The sequence below is a fragment of the Mytilus trossulus genome, chromosome 2 (assembly GCF_036588685.1).
Source record: "Mytilus trossulus isolate FHL-02 chromosome 2, PNRI_Mtr1.1.1.hap1, whole genome shotgun sequence".
NCBI classification, from domain to species: Eukaryota; Metazoa; Mollusca; class Bivalvia; order Mytilida; family Mytilidae; genus Mytilus; species Mytilus trossulus.
In genome coordinates, this window is record NC_086374.1 from 14,485,419 (window position 1) to 14,508,819 (window position 23,401).

The following is a 23,401-nucleotide window of genomic DNA, read 5'->3' on the forward strand; positions in this document are numbered from 1 at the left end:
TTAAATAGCTCTGGGTCGATACCGCTGCTTGGGGTTGCTGTGACTATTTTACTGAAAAAAGGTAAAATCACAAAAACACTGAACCCCGAGAAAATTCAATCGGAAAGACTCTAATCAAATGGCAAAATCAAACGACAAAACACATCAAACGAATTGACAACAACTGTCATATTCCTAACTTGGTACATGCGTTTAAAAATGTAGAAAATAGTGTATTGAACCTGGTTTTACAGCGCTAAACCTCTCACTTGAATGACAGTCGCATGAAAATCCCAATGGCTGTTATTTCCCGAAGAAATTTTGTCTTTGGGTATTTACCTGATAAAGGTTCGTCTTGGAACACGTGTCTTGCGGAATGTAAATGATTTGTGAGCAGAATATATTTCCACCTGATAATACACAAAAACAAATATACCCGTCATTTTAAAGTTACATTTATTATGTCATGTATCATAACATGCACGCCAACAGTTTGACAAACTGAATAGGATTTGTATCAATATCAATGTATGAGATACCCTCCTGGAGCAACAAGTCATTGTCAGATATTACAGTCAGTAAATAGCCAATCAATAATTGTTGTTTGGTTCTTGATTTTGATTGACAAATAAATACTTAGTAATCAGAATTCCGAATTATTGAATAGGTTAACCGAAATTACACTTGTTGATGTTGTCTTTTTGTATCATAACATTCATGTTTGCGAGCATGTCATAAAATTGTATAAATAGTTGATTAACGGTGAATTTAACTTTATAAGTACTATGTTTTGTTTTTAAGATAACTTATTTTGTAATGGCACAGCTGGAAGGATGGGAGCATGTTGGAACCACACATTGGCTGGTGAAACAGCAGTTCAATCAAGGATCCTAGCAATCAACAGCTGTGCGTATTAGTTTTAATTTGTTTTTCTTTCTTACTTAAAAATATATAAAAATATGTAGTATGATTGCCAATGAGACAACTATTTTACTTGCGACCAAAATGACACATCAATTAACAACTATAGATCACCGTAGGGCGTTCAACAATAAGCAAAGCCCATACCGCAAATTCAGCTATAAACGGCCCCGAAATGACATTGTAAAACAATTCAAACGAGAAAACTTATGTCCTAAATTTATGTGAAAACAAGAATGCGTCCACAGTACACGGATGCCCCACTCGCACTATCATTTTCTATGTTTACTGGACCGTGAAATTGGAATAAATTATCTAACTTGGCTTTAAAATTAGAATGACCTTAACAAAGGAAACATGTATACTAAGTTTCAAGTTGATTGGACTTCAACTTCATAAAAAACTACCTTGACCAAAAACTTTAACCTGAAGTGTAACAGACGGACGAACGAACAGACGGACGTACGGACGGGAGGACGAACGAACGGACGGACGAACGAACGAATGAATGGACGCACAGAAAACATAATGCCCCTCTATTATCGTAGGTTGGGCAAAAAAAATGGACTGAAAACAAACATGTAACAAATAAACAAACGACAATCACTGAATTACAGTCTCCTGACTTCGGACAGACACATACTTACAGAATGTGTCAGTTTTAAACATTTTAGGGGGATCTCAACCCTCCCCTGACATGTGACAGTGGTATAACAGTACAACATAAGAACGAACTATACAAATCTCGTTTGCACAAAATAAACCATTTTGATAACAATGTTAGAGGAGAGTTGAGCGGTTGCAAACATGTTTAACCATGTCACCTTCTGTATGCGCCTTCCCATGTTAGGAGTTTGTAATTCAGTGGTTTGGCGGTCGGGTTTTGGTGTTTTATCTATGTATATTTGCTTTTCATTTTATTTTTTATTCGTCAGACATTACTTTATATTACATTCTGTCATGTCGGGGTTTCTTACAGCAAACTATACGGTATGAGTGTTGTTCGTAGTTCGAGGCCGTACATCTTTGTCATTTGGTCTTGATGGACAGTTTTCTTTCCGTATATACTAGTTTAAAAGAAAGCTTTGTATACTTTTGTACCTCATACTATTAAGAATGATTTTCTTATGAAAGTTTGAATTTGAGACCGGGAGGAGACAAACATCCTTTGCAAATATTTAATTTTATAGATAGTTTTAAATAACCAGTTGCAAATATGTCCCACGTATCTAAAAGGAGCACAACTTACCAATTAATACAATATATAAGTAAGTCTGCAAAGTATTTTTAAAAGAACGAACATGAAATTCGAATTGCTGATCGAAAATAAGGGCAGGTTTGTTAGGGGCATACAACTTTCCTTGCGACACAAATACAGACTCATCAGCTAGGAAACATCGTATGTAACATCTTCATTTCGAAAGAACTTGGCAAATTTTAACTGCCAGATGAAAAAACTCCAGGGATTATCATATTTAACCCCGGTGTAATCCTTGCAGTGAAAATTAGGTTTTTGTTTCATTTTCAAAATAAGCTTCAATTCATATTTTTTTTTATTGCTGATACTTATGTTGTTCATTTTAATTTCCATGAGGATAAACAATCATTGCCCAAATTTGAAATCGCTTAAAACAGATTTAATCTAATTGTATATGTTCCTTCTATCTATTGTTTTGCTAATTCGTGGATTTAAGTATGTATGCGACTTTATTTCGTGCTGTTAAAATTTGACAAAGCCTTGTACAAGCTATGGTAGATGGCTACTGATAATCGCTAAATATCTCTAGTTGGTAAACTTAGTGCATGCTTCTTATTTCATCGGAAATGTTACGATAGACGAATGACAAAGACTGATAATAGCAAAACATTGTTTCTATTTTAGACCGTATAAGTTATTACTGTACAGAAAATGGAACATGGGACATCAAAGGGGAAAATTATACACACTTGAACGTAAGCTATACATGAATGTATTTAAAGTTATTATTCCATAGTTTTTTACCTAATATTATATGGAAAGAAAAATATACTCACATATACAATTTTTTAGAAGTCACTATAAAACTATTGATATTTGCTTTAATGGGACTTACAATGGAGCCAATATGCCAGCAATATCATGCTATAGGAAAGTTTGACATCTTGTTGGCCTTTTTCTAAAAACATTGAGCAGTTTGATAATTTCGTTTTGAAAAATACATTCCCCTGTTAGATTTTGATATCTAATAAATCCATTAACAACAACAAAATGAAAAATATCACAAAATATGTTATTCCTGAGAATATTTCCCTTATAATTAATATGAAAATGTTAGTTGTCATTGTATTATGGTATCTTACTCGCTAAGGTTCCAGAGAAACAAAACTAAAAGAACTGCAGCGTGACGTCGTAACTAAGTAAATGTTATGCCTATGTGTGTTATAAGTAGCGTTACCTTAGCATATTACTAAAAATGAAATTATAAGGCTAAGTTGAAACATTCTTTATCGTTAAAAAAAAAAGGTTATAATGATAATAAATAAACATTTTCAGACAACATTTTGTGGACTGTATTTCGAGAAATCGACTTTTAATTATAAAGATACTTGTTTCCCACAGCTTTTTTATTCGTTCTGTTCATGTTCATGTCTATTTCACAAACGTTATTACTGGAAGTACACATGCAACAGATGCATTTGTCTCTATGTACCTATACCCTGTAGCCAACAAACTTCATCAATTCCGAAATATCACCAAATTAAGTTTACAGTAACTTTAACTTTTAACGCTGATTGGTGTTTTTAAGACGAATGAATAAAGAAAAGAAAACCATTTGCATTGATTGTTAGGAATCAACAATATAATGTATATCAGTTAGAAAATTGAGCATTTCGTCTCAATTTCGATGTCCAGCACCGAATGCAACTTGTCAAATATTTTTAAACTTGCAATGTGTAACCCACAATTTACCACAAATGGAGCAGAAACTGTTTAACCTTCTGAGCATCTCATTTTTGTACGTTGTAGTTTCTCAATTTTTTTAATTAATTTCCTGTGTAGTATTTATATGTACTGGTGTGTGGTCTAGCTGGGTTTTTTTCTTTTGCCACCATAATGTCTTTTTTACTTGAATAACGTTTTACTATCCCAAATCCAACGGATTCTTCTCTTTTCTTAAAATAAGACTACATTGTGTGTATGCAAACTTTGTTTTCAATCTTAACTGATCACACTCAATACAAGATAATTATTCAGTAATTCTTGATTTGAGCATTATTCCTGTACCGACAATATGTTAGTCAAGTAATAGAGATTATAACATATCAATGTGTCTCTTGCAAGTCATTAAAATCCTTATTACATAATCTAATGCTTTTTTTAATTAATATATTATATGCAAACTTAGGTTTCGATAGAAGATCTATTAATTAATTTCAAATCGTGAATATTCGTACTTTACTCAATTTGTGACGTACGATTACTGTCATTTTATGCACGAATCAAAGTTATCGTTCACCTCACCTTTAATTTGAACCACATTACTTTTAATAACAAAAGTTAATGATAGCCATTTGAACAGAATATTTACAATGCTTAAATTACATAGTCTTAGGTTGTCAAAAAGCCGTTAAATGTTAGGTTTACAGATAATGCAAGCTCACCATTGCATCAAAACAAGCTTAAGACAAGATCCCAATATTTATAGATACATTGTATGCACAAAAAAATTATTAAATGCTCATGTAAAAGGAATATGTCATGAATTTTATTTTGCTTTATTTTCTAACCTTTTTAAAGCTAAGCTGACACAGGTTTTTCAAGTACTGTATTGTAAAAACCTGTGTCTTTATTAAATTAATGTTCAATAAAATCTAGTCGGAAACAGATATATATTAACATATTACCAGCATGCTATTATAATTCTTATGCTTCAAATATTGAAGAGTGTTTATAGTTACCGCGCATTGCTGTTCGAAGCACTGTATGTTGCACTTTAAATATAAAGGTACTCAATTGGGCTTTATTTTCTTTTTATCGTTTCGCTTATTTGTTGCTGTAAATTTTCATTTAAAAAAAACTGATTAAATCAAGACAGCTGTGAAAAATTAATTTCTTGGGATTTATTTTACCGCGCTGCATATTTTTAAAGACTTACAATCAATATCGTTTGTAAATAACATGATATCAATGTTATTTCACAATGCAGGGTTCCAGCTGGAGTCTGATAGAAATATAATGCATGGTTCCAGCTGGTGTCTGGTAAAAATATAATTCAGGAAATATCACATACTAACAATCTATAAAAAGCGGTCGACTGCAATCATCCATACGTATATTAAAATATCGCAAGGAGTCCAATAAAAAACAAGTTAAGGACCTGGTAAAAAATAAACGGGTAAAGAAACCCTTCAGTCTACAAATTTAAATACAAAGGATCTCAAGATTGCGTCACAAAACCTCAAGAAAAATTTTGAAGGCCAGAAGTCATCCAGAATAGTAAACCGTTCCGGTTCAACTTATTGCAACTGTATTGTACCTGTACATTTGCATTGACAAGTCGCTTTAGATATGTAATAATAAATTTGCATTACAAAAATAAATTATATATGGCAAACCATCGTTAAATGACCTAACATATAGTGATTCGGTAGGAAATCGATCTTAATATAGGAGTATTTTTCTAATTGTCGTGTAGCTTTTATCTTAAGCCATCTTGTCAACTGGTAATAATTGCAGATAATCATCAACCCATCTTCAATAAAGGAAAATGTTTTGTCTTTTGGACCATCAACAATTTACATTGTATATCATAATTGTTTAGGAACCCCGTGTATATAAATGGTTTTGTAAACTTACTACAGAAGTTTCGCAACATTAGTCTGTGTACGATCTGTTATTCTTATGTCAAAAGTTAAATAATTGTTGATGAACAGTATTGATCTAGTTGATGCAATAACGACAATGTTGTAAACATGCATTGGCAATAGTGTGTGTGCAATAAATAGCGATGAAAAGGCCATGCTGAAGTCTTTACGGTTTCCTTTACAGTAATAAAGCAAGACGTGCATTATTTTATTACATTTCTATATACAATATAACCATCAAACATGTTAGATGACATCCAAACAAAGTTCAGACATTAAGTATGGTGCTTTGTTCATGTTGTTCATTTTGATTTCTTTAAATCGTAGACATAATCTTTGGTACCTTTTATTTTTCACTATGGAATAGCGAAATGGTGTTAAAGACAATGATACATATTTATTTCATGCAGAATAATTAAAAGGGTATAGATAATGTTTGACAAATATATGAAAAGTTATATCACTGCAGTTATCAAACACAAGAATAAAAATGGAAAACCACAATATATCATTTCGATATTATAAAAATTAATTAAAAACAAGTATTATGTTATTTGGTTTTAGTTATTTCAAAATCAGTGAAATCCTTAAATTTAAAGTTGAAATGTTGTCTTCTTTTGTAGGAAATTAGCCTTGAGAGTCAAGGTTATGTTTATGTATATATTGCTGGAAATGCGTTGTCTTTACTGCTGCTCACAATTGCATTATCCATTTTCTTCGGATTCAGGTAAGAAAATTGCCAAGTATTGTAAAATGTAATGGCTTCTTGTATTTTAGATCTATTTTTAACAAACGATAAACGACAAAGAAGTACCCTTGTTTATGTAATATTGATTTCAATGTAAAACAAAAACAATTCTAACTTTATCATTAAAATGGGAATACTAAATTGCAGAATATAATTAATAACAATAAAAAAGTACACGTTCTTTGTCAAAAATATTGAATACAAAACTTATCATATCTACAATCAAGAGATAGGTTCGACCTCAATTTCGTTTTTCGACGTTATACGTTTGTGATGAATATATTTATAAACCTATAATTACAACACTATTTTGAAATGTGAAAGTTACAAGGATATTAAATTTAGAGTCATATTTATGCGTGTATACTTAGCAACAATATTAAATATTCATTGGAAAATCTATTACATATTTTATTTTTCTACATATTCCCCTCGTTTATTACGTACATCAGGTTTTATGTTTTACGGCTTTCAGTTTTGTTCGACCTTACATGTAAGATGATTTAGTATGAAAACTTCTATGCTTTTATTGAAAATAGATCTTTAAATATTTTCTTGTATGTATAATTACTGATAACTTTAAGAAATCAATCTCTTCAAAACTTTTTTCCGATCATTTTGGTTCAAACGAATTATAATTAGTAATTTCTTTGTCTTCAGACAGTTACGATGTGGAAGGGTGCTGATCCATAAAAACCTCTTCCTATCATACGTATTTACTGGTTTAACATGGATTCTTTACTACAAACTAGTCGTACTAGACGCAGATATTATAGATGCTAACCCGGTAAGTACATTCTTGTAAGTTATCTGAAAAGGTAGTCAGTACATTTACTCCAATATAATTGCAAAGTTAATAGCTGCAACACAGAAAGGCAATATTCATTCAAAATACAGCGGGTGAGATGTTTATTTGGGTTTGCTAAGATAAGCAGTCTTTTTGAATGAAAATATACGCATGATGCGTCTTTACGTGCTTTTAAGGACATGTTTCTGAAATAATCTTTTATAAGTTTGCTCGAGGAAGTTACAAAAGCAGCTATAGTTCAGTAAATAAAGAAGATGAAACATATTCTTAAGATCATGCCTACATTTATGATGAATATAATTTGATACTTTGTGCCACGAATCAATCAGCAGACGTGCCCAGTTACACCAATCTACCGATTTCAGTGTGAATGACGCTTGTTTCTTCAGCAATATGTTTAAATGACTAACGCTGTTAAAGCATAGTAACATACAGATATTTTGAGCAAAACAGTAAAATAGAAAGGTGACTGAAATATAGAGTAACTAGTGAATTTTTCTTCAAATCAATGACCTGTTTTTTCCTGATTGCACACCAAACTAACCTATAGAAACTGGATATACATTACAAAGAACATTCAGTAAAATAATATGTCGAGGATTGACGTCTATCTTATTGTTGTGTTTTTTCCATCTATTGGTCGGTGTGAGAAAAACATTTCTTCTCGCTAGTGAAAAATCTGTTTTCGGCAAATGATAGTCGAAACATAATTGAACTTTGATTTTGTGACGTCAAAAAAAAACGCACGATGGCTTGACATAAAAAGTACACAAATGTCCTCACATCTTTAGAGTGGAAGGATAAAAATCATTTTAAAACACATTCAACCACTTTATAACTCTGGTTTCAAGTTGTTTCTCATCTCTAAACAGCTAAATTTTAAGTATTTAAAAAGATCAAAATTTAACTGTCTCGTGAGGAGAAACTTCGTAACACACGTGTGCTTTGTTTCATGAAAAAAGGAATGGCAAACTTAGATACAAGAATCTTTTTTTAGGGAAAAATAAATCCTACTTTGTAAAGAATCCCTCTGATTCCAACAAAAATTCTCTAAAACTGGCATTATCCAAATATTTGAATTCTGGATTAACAACATATTTGTTACGTTAGGAGAATGTTTTTATTCTTCAAAAGACTATCGGCATTCTAATGGGAACCAATTATGTCCCTCTGTTGCCGAATGTGTTTCTTTATTATTATTAGTCTGACTGCATACAGGAACTTCTTAGGAAGAAAGATAAGAAGTTATTAATATCTTATAACTTAATTTTCCGCTATATAGATGATGTTCTTTCACTAAATAATTTAAAATTTGGTGACTATGTTGAACGCATCTATCCCGTCGAACTAGAGATAAAGTAGATACAACAGATACAGTCAAGCTTGCCTCATATTTAGACTTACATCTAGAAATTGACAATGAGGGTCGGTTGAAAAAAGTAAATTCACACACATACTGAACTCAGAGTGGAAAATCTAGTCGAAAAGTCCATAATCACACAGGAAAATCAACTGACAAAACACATCATACACTAATGTACAAGAACCGTCATATTCCAGATTTGGAACAAGCATTTTCAAATGTAGCAAATGGTGGATTAAACCTGGTTTTATAGTGCTAAACCTCTCACTCTGATGGAAGTCTCATCAAATTTCGTTATATTTACAATGATGCGTGAACTAAACAGACACAATAACAAAAAAAGTCACAGCATTCATCATCGTGTAACATTTTGTATAGGAACAATTTAACCAAACACAAAAACATCTATCTACAAACACATTCATTGATGCGTGTGTCTGACGTCAGACATTTTATATGTCACATATATTTCTCGTTCAATGTATACCAACAATTTTAAAATTTCACATGGGCAATGTTAACATACAGGGTTACAAAATCAAAAGTATGTTAGAATCAATTTTAGAAATAGACCGATATTTAAAACAGTCCAAAAGTTATGTAGAATTTATAAGAATCCACAAATAGTTCAATCAACTACGTTAACACAAACCTTTACGACAAAAGAGATGATTTCGGCTTCCCAATAGTGAAACTTTCATTTTTATGCAGCAACATTCCAGCAGCGTCTTCATAAGTATATATCTCCAAATTGATACGATATTCCTGAGCTTGTATTTTCTATCACGATTTCCTTGATAGAGAAAGCTATTAAACCAAGAGTTCAAAATGGTGAAGTTGAAACCATTCCTTCATAAACTTTACATACGCCATCACGAGTTGGTTGACTGTTATGGAATAGCCGTTTTGTGGGGCTGAACACCAATATACAGTACTGAACCAGTCCATGTTTTATATGTGCTTATCATGCATCCATGACGTTGTACACAGAACAGATGATTCCGAACTCTTCATCTTTATCCACATGTATTGACATTATTGATTGAATTGATTATTTCTATTATTATTGTGTTTTTTGTATAATTGCTGTATCACCTGAATAACCCTGGTGAGTTTCATAAATATTGTTCTTATATTATTAATAATATGCTCGGATCACAACAGTTTCACAGTTTATATCGGATATGTTCCTTATTTCGTAACTACAATCCACTTCCCTTTTCACCACGAATGTGGCATACTGAATAAGACTATTTACAAGGGTTTTTTATCACATGAACAACACGACGGATGCCACATATGGAGCAGGAACTGCTTACCCTTCCGGAGCTCCTGCGATCACCACCAAGATTTTGGTGGAGTTCGTGTTGCCAAATCTTTAGTTGTCTATGATGAGTCTTTTGTACTATTATGTGTCTAGTTGTCTTTCGATTTTATGCTATAGCGTTTGCATTTCATTTTCGATCTATGAGTTTGACTGTCCCTCTGGTATCTTTCGCCCTTTTTGTTGAGGTTTAGTTCTATATATAAGTACGCAGAAATCATATTTAATAATAAGACATTTACTATTCTATACTATTCGATCAAGAATGCCACAACTGTTGCAGTAAATGAACAACATTATAATTCTTTCAGTGGTGGTGTCAATTTCTGCACGTGTTAGCACAATATTTTATGCAATGTAACTTTGCCTGGATGTTTTGCGAAGGACTTTACCTTCATACAGTACTAATTAGAGTATTCAGCAACGGAAAAATACTAACATTTATATGTTATGCAATTGGATGGGGTAAGCTTATTCTTTTCTATTTTTTTTTTAAATTTCATAGTCACTTTGTTTTGTTCGTCATAGTAACCAATATTGTGAGTTTGCTAGAGATGAAAAAATAAATCGAAGCCTCGATCGGTTAACTGAAAAAAAACACATTTACTATCTAAGATTTAAAACAAGAAAATTATTTTAATGAATTTGAATAGGACAGTTCGGAAAAGATTCAAACATGATTATCGGTTATAACTATCTTTAAACCATTATTATACATGCATTGTTATATGATAAGAAGATATCCCTTTTTTCCTGTATTGTGATACAATTTCAAACGCTTCGTGTTGGTTGCAGGTATGACCTTACAAAAACAAACAGAAAATGACATGTACTTAATAAATCAATGACATCTAACATTACAATGAAACATTTTAGTTTTGTTCAAACTTTAAAGCTAGAATCCAATTCCTGCAATCTGAGATGTATGTGTTTTTTTCTATTATAAATTCCTCTAACTTAAAGTCGTTAAATACAAACAAAACACTTATTCAAAAGATAATGATTTAAATATGAACAGCAAAATACAAAGTATCAAGTATCCCTAGTTTGTAATAATAGTAAATACTGTTTATATCGGAACAAAAGCGTAAATTCTGAAATATGTTACAATATTTGTATCATAATGCAAGGTGCATTTCACAGGAAACTAAGAGCTGCAATATAAGATGAAAATAACCAATGGTAAATGATTAAGACTTTTATAATTATATGATTTTATCTTAACAATACAAAAAATTTAAGCATAATCATATATTTTGTTATCCCAATAAAGACTTACACATTATTGTTTCCTAAGAAAAAAATGCCTAAATCAATGGACAGTTTATGAAAGTATTTTATAGTACAAATATATATTCACTTGTTTCTAAGATTTAAAATAAATATATGTTTGTGTTTCCTTTAAAACCAATATAGAATTGTAAAAACATGATTTTGGAAGCTTTGATTGTTGATATTTTCCCTCGTTTTCAAGAACTGCTTCATCGGAAAACTCTTTAAACAAGCAAATCATTTAAAACTAAGGTTTATTTTATTATTATCCTACAGGTAGAAAATTATAATCTCGAAATGTTAACCGGTTTAGATTTAAAAGTGAAAATATAGATCTTTCCTGTCTCGTCTAGCAACTTTTAATTGTTCCTTACTTCATACATTTTTACAATACATTCGTATTGACTATGAATAAATAAGTACTATTATGTTGCAGGATACCCACTTATTCCAACCATTATCTATACTGTTCTTAGAAGTCGAACAGACAAAAGGTAAGAGTTAAAAAGTTATTATTACAAGAAGTTATATAATAAGCATACAACGTTTGACGTTATTAGACCTCATTGTGTCAACATCGTAAACCAAAATATCTGTTATGCTTTGCTATCGTTTGATCTACGACTTAACAATACATCATACAGAGGTTATTATATTTTATGGTGTCTTTTTGTTTGTTTGTATTGATTCAAATAAGATATTGAATAACTCCAGTGAGTTAGATGTAAATTAAGATTCGCTCAGTATTAAAAAAACTAGTTAAACCATGAATCTCGCCTATAATTGCTCTCACTATCTCTTTTTTCTGTTTTTAATTTTATATTCAATTAAACTATTTTTGAGTCGATGCAGTTTAACTCATTATAAATACTAGGATTATCATCATGTACACCAGACGCACGTTTCGACTACAAAAGACTCGCCAGTGACACTCGAATCAAAAACAATAAATAGGCCAAAATAATATACGAAGTTGACGAGCATTTAGGACGAATAAATAGTAACTGCTGTGTGACACTAAGGGCAATGTATGACCCGGTGTCATATACAGTGGAATTCACTTCTTACCTTTCATTAGAAATGCCAGAATAATATGTCATAGAACTGTTCTAAACTGTCCTAAATTATCTAGAATAGTTCTACCCTACAACTGTTCTAAGTAAAACTGTTTGAAACTGTTCTAGGTAAAAATGTCCAAATCATATTTAGTCGTAGAACTGTCAGCAGAACTGACCAAATCAAGTCTAACAGAACTGTCTAAAACTGTTCTAGCCGTAGAAATTACATAACCTGTTCTAAACGAGTCACTGCATTTAGCGCATATAACTGGTCACCATTCACTGTTATTATTATCGTTGATAAATAATGTTTTGATATATATTATATTCTTTTGACTTATTTACATTTAAGACAAATAGTTCTTAAAACTGTTCTTTGGATAGAACCTGACTAAATCAATACTAGCCGTATAACTGAAAAAATCAGTTCTAATCTTAGAACTGTTTTAGTTGTAGAACTCTTCTAGTTGTAGAACTCATCTAATCGTAGAACTGTTCTAGTTGTAGAACTGTATAAAACGTTTCTAGGGTAGAACAAATTAAGTTTATGTTCTAACTGTTCGTTCTAGGATGACAGTTCTACATACTGTCTAAAACAGTTTTCCTGAGAGATTCTAGCAGATTTGATGAAAGGTTAGAAGTGATCGCCACTGTATGTCATATATTGTGCGCTGTAAGCTCGGTGCCAGAATATATGCGTGTCTGTTTCGATGCTATATAGATCACCGTATGACTCGATATCATTAATAGAGTTGTGTCACTCGATTCAATATAACGCAATGCGTGAATCGATACCATTTAGAACGCTCTGTGTATAGAAATGATATAGAGAGATACAATATTATCGTTGAAAATCACATGATGACATCTAAATAAAATCACATGATGACATCTAAATAAAATCACATGATGACGTCTAGATATCAATTGTTTCAGAAGTTCTGATTATTTGTTTCTGTAAGATTGGTATGTCGTGGACATTTATCAAAAATGTACTGACTTATAATTGATAATCGCTTATTTTCATTTTTTTTGATAAGCATCGACTAATGCATAGATAAAGATGTGATTATTTTCAACATTGAACACGATAATAATTATTTGAAATGCAAATATCATGAAACACAAATGAGCAAAGGGTATGCCTGTCAACGTATATTTGTTCCGCCTAACAGACGTTCCAATGGAAACTTTGTTATAAACATTGTCATAACATCTATTCCTGTTGGAACAAATATTCTTTACCATTTATTCCGTGATGAACAAAATTTTTATATTGTAATTAAACTAAAACACAATTGCATAACGATTGACAAGGATGTTTGGACGCCATGGTAATTGACATTGGTTTAGAGAGTCTCAAGGGAGATGAAAAAAATCGCTTTTAAACAGAAAACACTACATTAATGGAATTTTGATGATTCTAACATAGAAAACCGTCATTAGCGAATGCAAATCTGATGTATTTGCATATCAGATTTGCATTCAATACTTGATCCAAAGTATACCTAACATACGAACAAATATTATCGGACATTGACTGGATCATAGACCTACATTATTTCCAGTCACTTAAATTATCTGTGAATTTAGCAAAAATCAAAACATAGGAGGCAACTAGTATACCCCCATTTAAGGACAAAGAATACAGAAAATTCTCGTCGATTTTTTCTTCAATTACTTCACACGTCAATTATGATATGCACTTTTGAAATATGCAACTATAAATGTACCGTCTTTACTCACTTTTTATATTTAAATTTGAAATTTGCATGTACAAGATTTCGTGGGAAAAAAGTGAAAATGTCATTTTTCAAAGGCCGGTTCAATAATAGTATGTATTAATTTAAAACTTTTGAAATAATCCCAAAAAAGTAATTTGCCCGAATGTAATTTTGATATAGTATTTAACGGAAATAAATTAAGAAGACTCTTGAAATCATTGTTTACCAAGACGTCATCTGTTTTGAAAGTTCCGGCACTAATGAGTCGTCCGGTGTGCCCGAAATCAGGTAACCGTATTAATCTTACAAATATCAGGAACGATTTGACATTAGGCTAATAGATTGAACTCTTTCTAGATTTGGTTAAAATTTGATTTATTTCTATAAATATGCAACAACGATTATCATCTTTAAAATCTTGGTAGTTTTAATGGAGTATGCATTGATTTTGACATTGTTTATAATTAAAATTGAAACAGTGAGTAACCAAAGGCTTTACAGAACAGCAATTTCTTAAAACTTAAAAAAGTTATCTAGTACTTTTGTAGTTTAAAAATTCATGAAATTTTAGTAAAAATATTGTTTTAAATTGGATACATTTATTCATTCCAACATATTTCATAAAAACAACAACGTATTAGTGCAGAAATATTGTCGTACTCAAATACTTTTTCAAGAATTGTCTTAACCTTTTGTTTGCAATTCATTCTACCGTCTTATTTCTTCATGCTTGATTGTTTGAACTCAACAGCTTCATCTTAGAAATTGATCGAATCCTACTCGTTAATTAAAATATACATGCAATATACATTACGACAATGATTGATATTCCCACAGAAAATATCTTTACATTAAAAGATGTGAAAACAGCAGATTAAGATAATTTGAATGTTGTAAAAGTGATTATATCATAAGGTATTTTACAACAGTTGACACATTCTGAATTATTTTAAGATATATAGTGCTTTAGTTTATGGCATTCGACATTTCGACGATTGGTTTTCGTAATGAATGCCTTCTTCAATACCAATTTCATAGATATAGTGACATTAATTGCTGTTTGTTTTTCTGTTAGCCTGATAATACAGGATGTTTACTCGTAAATGTGTAAAATTTCATTTTTTTTTTTAAATTAATGTATATAACTAGTGTATTAAATAACTAAACGTGTGATTGACTAACGGTTAAATGTAACTTATCGCTGCGAAGCCCCTAGTTCGATACGGAAATCAATTTTCATTCGTCTTATCAATAACAGAAAAACAAAAGGATATGGGATATCCATCTAAGACACAAAATCAGTACATGCATTAAAGGACAAACGCCTTTATTGCTGTAATTTTTCTCGAAGTCACATTGAGGCAAAACGCAATACTGCCCAAATAATAACTCTTACCTCACTGCAAGTTTTAGTTTAAGCGTATTAAACTTAATGTTTTCTTAATTATCAAAATGATTCATCAAATTTTGTATTTCTTTTGAAATCAGTAATGCAAATTCAGCATGTAATTGTCGTTGACCCAGTGTCAGTGTGGTGGATATTGAACAATATCCAGCTGCATGTTGATAAATACCAAACTTAATGCAATACAAATAAACTCATTATAGATAACAGAATTAAAGTTTATACGCCAGACGCGCGTTTAGTCTAAAAAACAATCATCAGTGACGCCAATGTATTATAATGATCGCTTTTACAATCCATACTATTGCCAAAATGTCATAAAATCTTAAATACTAAAATGATTATTTCCCTACCTATCATTTTTGATACACCTGATGATGACAGAATGTGAAATTTAAGAATTTTTATGTATGATATATAAATTAATTAGTACAAATTCGAATGACGTTTACATTTGTGCTTTGCAAAAAAATAATACAATAAAAGAACTTTATAAAGTTTTAAAAAGTTCTTGTCTCTATATAATCTGCTGAAGTATATGATAAAAAGAACATAACGTGTTATTTTTCATGTCAGACCCATGATTAGCCCATGGTCAAAATCATCCATCGAGCCTGTCGGCTCTCGGCCTGATAAGGGTTATCATATGAAAATTGCCATTTTGTAATCTATATGTATCATCATTAAAATTGATATAATATGTTATAGTATTTTGTTGTAATTATTACATGTTATGTTTTAGATGTTGGCATGCCGAAAGTAGTTTACAATGGATTATGTATGGTCCAATAGTTGTTTCCATTTGTGTAAGTATTCAACACAGACATGCATTGAATGGATAGATATAATGTTGTTACTTGCAACAATTTTTCTTAAAGATATATATGCTGTTTTTTTCTTTTATTACAAGAAAATGCAAGTAAATGATCGAATTTCTACAGAAAGGTTGTTATGATCAATAATATTAGACGTGTTTGCTATTATATTCTTTAACTGGCTTACACAGATTAAACATCACATCAAGATTTATTTAATTTTATTTGTTTATTGAAATTTATATTTTCTGTTAAATCAAACTTTGCATATTTTAGATCAACATAATGTTCCTTGTTAATATTGTTAGACTGCTGATGACAAAGTTGCAGAAAATTCCAGAAGCATCACAAAGCAAGTAGGTTACGATTTAAGAATAATCTCCTTCCACGGCGTTTGGAAGAATCTCATCAAAGATAATTTGCTTACACTTTAGTAAATAAACTCATATATACCAGGATTAAATTTTGTACTTACACCATCCGCACGTTTCGTCAACAAAAGACTCCTCAGTTACGCTCCAATCCAAAACAGTTAATAAGGCCAAAAAAGGACAATGGTGAAGATGCCATAGTTTACAAAGCAATTGCATTATAAAATCAATTACAAAGGTGATGAGCATTGAAATTATAGTTGTAATAGTGTGTCAGATCTGGTATACACCATATATGCATAAGGGTAGAACAATGAGTGTTCATAAACAGAAAGAATAACTACAATTGACACTACAATATAAGAGCATGTAATGGTTTCACTAGTTATTCGACCGGTATAAAGTATCTGTTTCTTAATTCACCAGGTACAGGTGAAATCGATAAAGGTATAAAAACACTACGATAGTATTCTGATTGTTTCCTGTTTTCTTTTACGAAAGTTGCAACTAACTCTGGATTCGAATTAAGGGCAATGTGTGATTGACAATGGACGCGAACTGAGTCGAATCGCCTTGTCTCTTTCCGTTCATGGCTTTTGAGATTTGCCAGGTGTCATTTATACAAAATAGATGTACATAATTTGAGTATCGGTAATTACTGTTGCCTGTTTGGTTATGTACGACAAGTGTATGACTTCAACAAATGCCCATTGAAATGTATTTACATTATATAAATTTGTTTTGCCCATATGCTTATCATTCTTACCATTTAATTATTTCAAAGCATTCAATTCTTTCAAAGCGAGATCGTATCATCGAACAAATATACCACAACACTTACAGTTATCAACTTGCAACATGTCCATTTAGATAAAAGTAAGTCAGCTTGATTCATGTAGTGGAACATCTAACGGTTGCTATGAAAAGTTGATAATGTAGATATTAATTTTAGATTCTTTTACAGTTTAATATGTCTGAATTTGTTATGAAGTTGCCTTATACTATTTCGTTAACAAAAAGTCAATGTTTATACAAATATACAAATATATATTTTTAGGAAAGCAGCAAGAGCCACTTTGGTATTACTTCCATTACTAGGATTACAGTATCTTGTATTACCAATGAGACCAAGTGAAAGTTCTGGTTTATCAGATATCTATGTGTATTCGGTGGCAGTTTTAACTTCACTGCAGGTATTGTTCTCGTATGATAAGAGTTGTGTAATTATAAATAGTTTAACAATATTCCAGTCTAATAGATATAGGATGCTGAACACTTATCATGAAGAAAGATATATGTAAATAAAAATGAAAACTCGTGGTCAAATACCAACATTTTAAACATTTTAAGCAGAAATAGAAATATAAATAAGGAAGAAAAGTCAGATACCTTCTATGGAAATAAGAAAAAACCCACACATTTCCATTCGCATTTTTTTCATTACATTATTCGGAGACCTCGTTTATCATTACCAAATAAGATTTTAATGTGTATATAATTCTTTTCCCACAAGATATGAAGAAACGTTCAGAAACATGTGACAAGTGGTACTATTTCTTAAACGTGATGTAAATAAATCGTTCTCCACTATGTCATTTGTGTCAATAACGCTTTATAAATTGTAACACTGATCCATGAACAGTTTGAAATACATTAATCGTACAATTAATGAATACGTAATTACCAGATTATACAATGACTATTAGTTGTAGGAAGCGGAAATGAAAGAGCTTTAAATAAAGGCATTTAATGATCGCAAAATGACCGTTGTATTCATATCAAACACTTCCTATACATAACTTTAACCTCTAAAGCAACATTAAGGGTTATATAATAAATACATTGTCCTACAATTAGGAATAAACAGACAGAAAACATTTGAAAACAACCGACATACCAGGAACTATAAATGTCTTAGTTTTTGACAATACAAACCAAATGAAAAAGCTAAATGAAATAACTATAGTTGAAAAATAACAAAGGACTCCTATGTACTAGGTTAATGAAAATAATTCAGTTGACATATTTTTTTATTTATAGGGTTCGTTCGTATCCATCATGTATTGCTTTTGTAATAGTGAGGTAAGTTTTTTTTCATTTACCGATTTCAGGTGTCCTGTCTTTACCATTATGTTTGGTATAACAAGTTTACCATAGTTGATACAATTTGTTTCATGATTTGTCAAACAATATATCACTATGAAATTATTGATAATTAATCGTGCCATTTGCTAATAGTTATTTCTTTTTTTTTATTAACTGTACGCATACTAGATCATACTACTACTATTTACTAAAGTACAGTTTCGAATTTCCTGTTTCTAAAAGGAAAATTACAGTTACAGTTTGAACTTGATCAACATTTGGTTCTATATGATAAGTAATTTTTTGGTAATATATATGTCAAAGTTTAAGGGCAAAGATCTCAGATGGAAATTTAAGAACTTGGACCTTTAATATTAGTTTTTTCTTCAATTATGGGGTATTTTCATTTTTAAAGTGTCCTTGTAAGAACATACAATAAGATATGTGTATTCACTTAATTTTTTATTATCGGTATTCTAGATTATAAAACCAAAGTTAAAACTTAGCCATAAAACCATAACCACCGCAAAGAATATTGAACTGTTGCTGAAATAATTCAAAACATGTTGAAATGCAACAGCGTCGTCCTGCACTTTAACGTTGGTATAAGTTATCTCACGAACGTATTGTCGATGATGCAGTATCATTTGACTATTTAAATGATTGCATGTACTAAAACAACACTACTAGTTGTTTATTTAATAACAAGGCCTGTAAAAAGGTTTTCCTGTAGTTGTATACTATAATACACTTACTTATTTAAACAACGCAGTACAAAAGCAATATAATTCAGAACGACGTGTGAGCGAGTGTAAGAAGCACACTACCGGTCCTTGAAATGTGTGTAGCCTCATTGTTTGGATAAACATGACAGTTTGAAAAGGCATAAACATGACAATGGTGTGTTTTACTTTCGGCTCAAATGGACCTCCTCCCATATTTCAATCATAAATATGCGTTAATAAAAGGAATAATACAAAAGGCGAATATCAAAATTTTAAAAACACAGGCGTTGATCCAATTCAAATCAGTTTAGCAACGGACCAATTTATTTTAAAATGTATGCACACTCAAAATGAATTATTTTGGACAAGAACCTTTCTTATATGGACAAACTTTAATTTGTAGTGATAAAACATAGGTTAATCGTTTATATATATGTAATTAAAAAAAAGTTAAGCAGACTGTTCAGGCGACTCAGTGATCTCTTGGTAGCGTACTCGTCTCGCAAATTTACACATTAATATACAACTAACAACCAGAACAGCTGTGCATCTCTGTAATATTCATCTTTATGTTGTCAATAAAAGAAATCTACTAGTATAGTGATTACCTTAAATAAATAATGTACCCTTTTGATTTTTAAGATCATTGCGATTTTGAAACGTAAATGGGATCAGCATTGGTTGATGTATGGAAGCGGGCGCAGGAAACATCGCTGTTCATCTACACATTATACTGTTACAGAAAATATGGCTGACGATTGTAACAAAAAGGTTTGTTAGTACAATTGAGTTTTAAGTATTAAATCTGATGATCCGAGCCCATGTTCGTCCTTGTTGATTAAATAAGACTAATATTTATTTCAGATGAAAGCTTGCACAACATATTTTATATGTTGTTGAAAATAAAAACAAAGTTAAAAAGGGTCATTTATCCCGAAATACTAATTAAAAATTACCACAGTTGAACTTCAAGGCGAATACTTTAAGATCATTGTGTCACGCCTTATTCGTGGTTTCTTTTTATATATTATCAGATTTCACAAAAATTAAAGACGAAACAAACTGTTTATACTCATCAAGTTTATGTTTACTTATGGTTTCAAACAAGAGAAGCAAAATGTATAAAAGAGACACTCATAAGTTGCAAAAAACGGACAACGCTATGGCTACTGTGTTTATATTAGTTATCATATTATATTCTTACCAGAGTCTCGATACAATGATATAAATACTATGATAATTATTTTCCAGTTCACAGATAAGCCAGAAATGGTGCCACTGCAAGACACAGTTTGTGATGTGTAGAGTAACGAGTAACAGATAAAAGAAATATTCAGGGAAAACGGAAGTGCAAAACAGCAGCGATAAACTGAATGAATAATAGAAGTTTTTTTATATATCGTTTTGTAGTCGGTTATAATATAGTGTTTTGTAATGCAATTTTCCAATGTTCTTTGATGTACGGCATTATTCTTAAAATTGTGTCTTAACATTATTTCTGTATATTACAGAAACTTTAAAAGTTTTGCAATATCTTTGGTGTCCTATTTTTATTAAAAACAGTTCTAAATATTATCTTTGTATACTATGAGGTTTTTTTAATTATTGATAATGTATAGGTATGTAAATCAAAATAGGGTCGGGTTCATGTCTCTTTGATACATTCCCCATTTCCATTCTCAATTTTAGAAATATATATAACAACATACAATAAAAATTGTGTACATGAAACGTAGTTAACTTAATAGTATCTGTATTCCAGATTATAAAATCCAAATTAAAAACTATGCTATGAAAAATATTACCATCTCGAAGAATTTTAAACTGTTGCTGAAACATGCTTAAAGTACTTCAAACATGTCGATATGCAACAAAGTCGTCTTGCACTCTGATATAGGTACTTGATATCCCAAGGCTGTACGTTTTTTTTTAGTTATGTGTTTAAAGAATTCATAGTATTAAGATATATTGTTATACTTACGTATAGGAGCAACATTTTTTTATTTAGAAAAAAATAAACCATTTTTCCTGAATACAAAAACACTGAGCAAACGCAAAAATGAAATAACAAAAAAAAAACGACTTCACTGCAATTTCCAATCGGAACATCCTTTAACAAATGGCAAAATCAAAAGCTTAAGCCTCGGTCATACTTTACCGGATAGCGCAAACGGACGCCTAACGGATAACTTTTTTTCAATCCGTTCAAGTCCGTTAGACGTCCGTCCATTTCCGTTGCATGTCCGTTAAGCGTCTGTTTTTTTCCGTCGACGTCCGTTCTGTCCGGTGGAAAATTTTGAGCATGTTCAAAACTTTGAACGGACGTCTAACGGATAAAATGTCCGTTGAACGTCCGTTAGGTGTCCGTTTTGTACGGTTCTCGTCCGTTTCGTTTCCGTTTTGTATCCGTTACGTGTCCGTTATACATCCGTTGGAGGTCTGGAAGATAAATTCACCCACGGACTTCTACCGGACGTTGAACGGATAAAACGGATATTGAACGGATGAGAAACGGACTTCCACCGGACGTCTAACGGATAAAACGGATGATGAACGGATCTGAAACGGATAAATGCCAATTGAAAATTTAGCGTCAGAAATGACAATTATTGGTATGTCAGATTTCTTAAGGTTCATGAATTCTTATTAATCATAATCGATCTTAGAGTATAGGCACGTCGTCACAATAAAGCAGTTCTTATTCTAGCCAGACACTGCTCTATGGCGGAATTTTGAAGAACAAACCAAAACCAGTTACACAGAAACATTATGAATATTTATGCGATTAACATGTATTATTATTGTCGCCTTTGATTTTTCCGTTCATCCGATTTATCCGGTACGCTTCCGTTAGGTGTCCGTTTTATTCGTTACTGGTCCGTTGGATGTACATTCGACATCCGTTCTGTCCGGTACGTGTCCGTTTCTCGTACGTTGCATATCCGTTGTGTCTCCGTTATGTATCCGTTACACGTCCATTTTATTCTATCAGTACATCAACGGACTCCTAACGGATAACAATATTGTCAACGGACAACTTTTGTTTTCATCTGTTAGGCGTCCGTTCGTGCTATCCAGCAAGGTGTGATCGAAGCTTTAAAAACATCAAACGAATGGGAAAATATGCCTATCATGGTACAGGCATTTCGAAAATGGTGGATAAGATCTTGTTTTATATCTAGCTAAACCTTTTATTCGTTTTCTAATTTGCAATTAGTACAATTAACAGATAAAATCCACGTCGAGGAAATAACTAGTTGGCTTAAACCGTTTAATTTTATAAAGTTCAGTATAATACAACAATTATATCCTTCCTTTAAAGGTGATATTTGTTATATACATAGTAGTGAAAAAAATAGTATTTTTATAAAACAATAAACAGCAATTGTTATATATCAGTCATGCATGAGGCGATCGATATCAGTCAATGTTACAAACGCTTTGTTTTTGCTTAATCATATTATGACTATTGAACAGCTGCATACTTCTGTTGCCGTTATTTATCAAACCCTAATCTGTATGGCGTCGTTATGTCACATGAAATCCTCTTTTCTTGAAATAAATAATAATAAACTTTTTTAACATTCAGCAAATATATTCCCTCGAATAGAAGTGTGGTTTAAAAGCTATGTCACCTTGGTACATGGGCATCTTTTTCAAATGATGCTCTTCTGAAACTTTGTAGACTATAATAAAATTTATGATTTTCATCTTGTTTTTTTTCTTATTTACAGGTATTCATTTCCTTTAGTTTTGCTAAACACAAAAAAGGTTAAACAATGGCCATTTAAGAGCAATCACTATATAAAGTTTCTACTACTCTTTTGACAACATTATATCATGTCGTACTGGCCATTTTTGTCTATTAAAGTGTTTATCTACCTTTTAAAGATTAAAGATATTAAGCAACAACGCAAACAGAATGATAAAAATATTCAGTTAAGAACAAGAACTCCAA

General features: G+C 31.3%; 1 protein-coding gene across 1 annotated transcript in view; it reads left to right on the forward strand.

Annotated features, from left to right (window-relative positions):
* The window catches only part of LOC134706561 (calcitonin receptor-like), a 51,403-nt gene extending 28,250 nt beyond the window's left edge, over window positions 1–23,153 (forward strand). Inside the window, exons 2-13 of the mRNA XM_063565591.1 lie at window positions 781–885; window positions 2,783–2,853; window positions 6,369–6,472; window positions 7,154–7,280; window positions 10,300–10,453; window positions 11,697–11,754; window positions 16,190–16,253; window positions 16,539–16,618; window positions 17,691–17,826; window positions 18,674–18,715; window positions 20,086–20,214; window positions 20,695–23,153. Coding sequence (XP_063421661.1) covers window positions 781–885; window positions 2,783–2,853; window positions 6,369–6,472; window positions 7,154–7,280; window positions 10,300–10,453; window positions 11,697–11,754; window positions 16,190–16,253; window positions 16,539–16,618; window positions 17,691–17,826; window positions 18,674–18,715; window positions 20,086–20,214; window positions 20,695–20,748 — 1,124 coding nt within the window. The 3' untranslated portion in view covers window positions 20,749–23,153. The remainder of the gene's footprint in view (window positions 1–780; window positions 886–2,782; window positions 2,854–6,368; window positions 6,473–7,153; window positions 7,281–10,299; window positions 10,454–11,696; window positions 11,755–16,189; window positions 16,254–16,538; window positions 16,619–17,690; window positions 17,827–18,673; window positions 18,716–20,085; window positions 20,215–20,694) is intronic.
* Window positions 23,154–23,401: the final 248 nt, after the last annotated feature.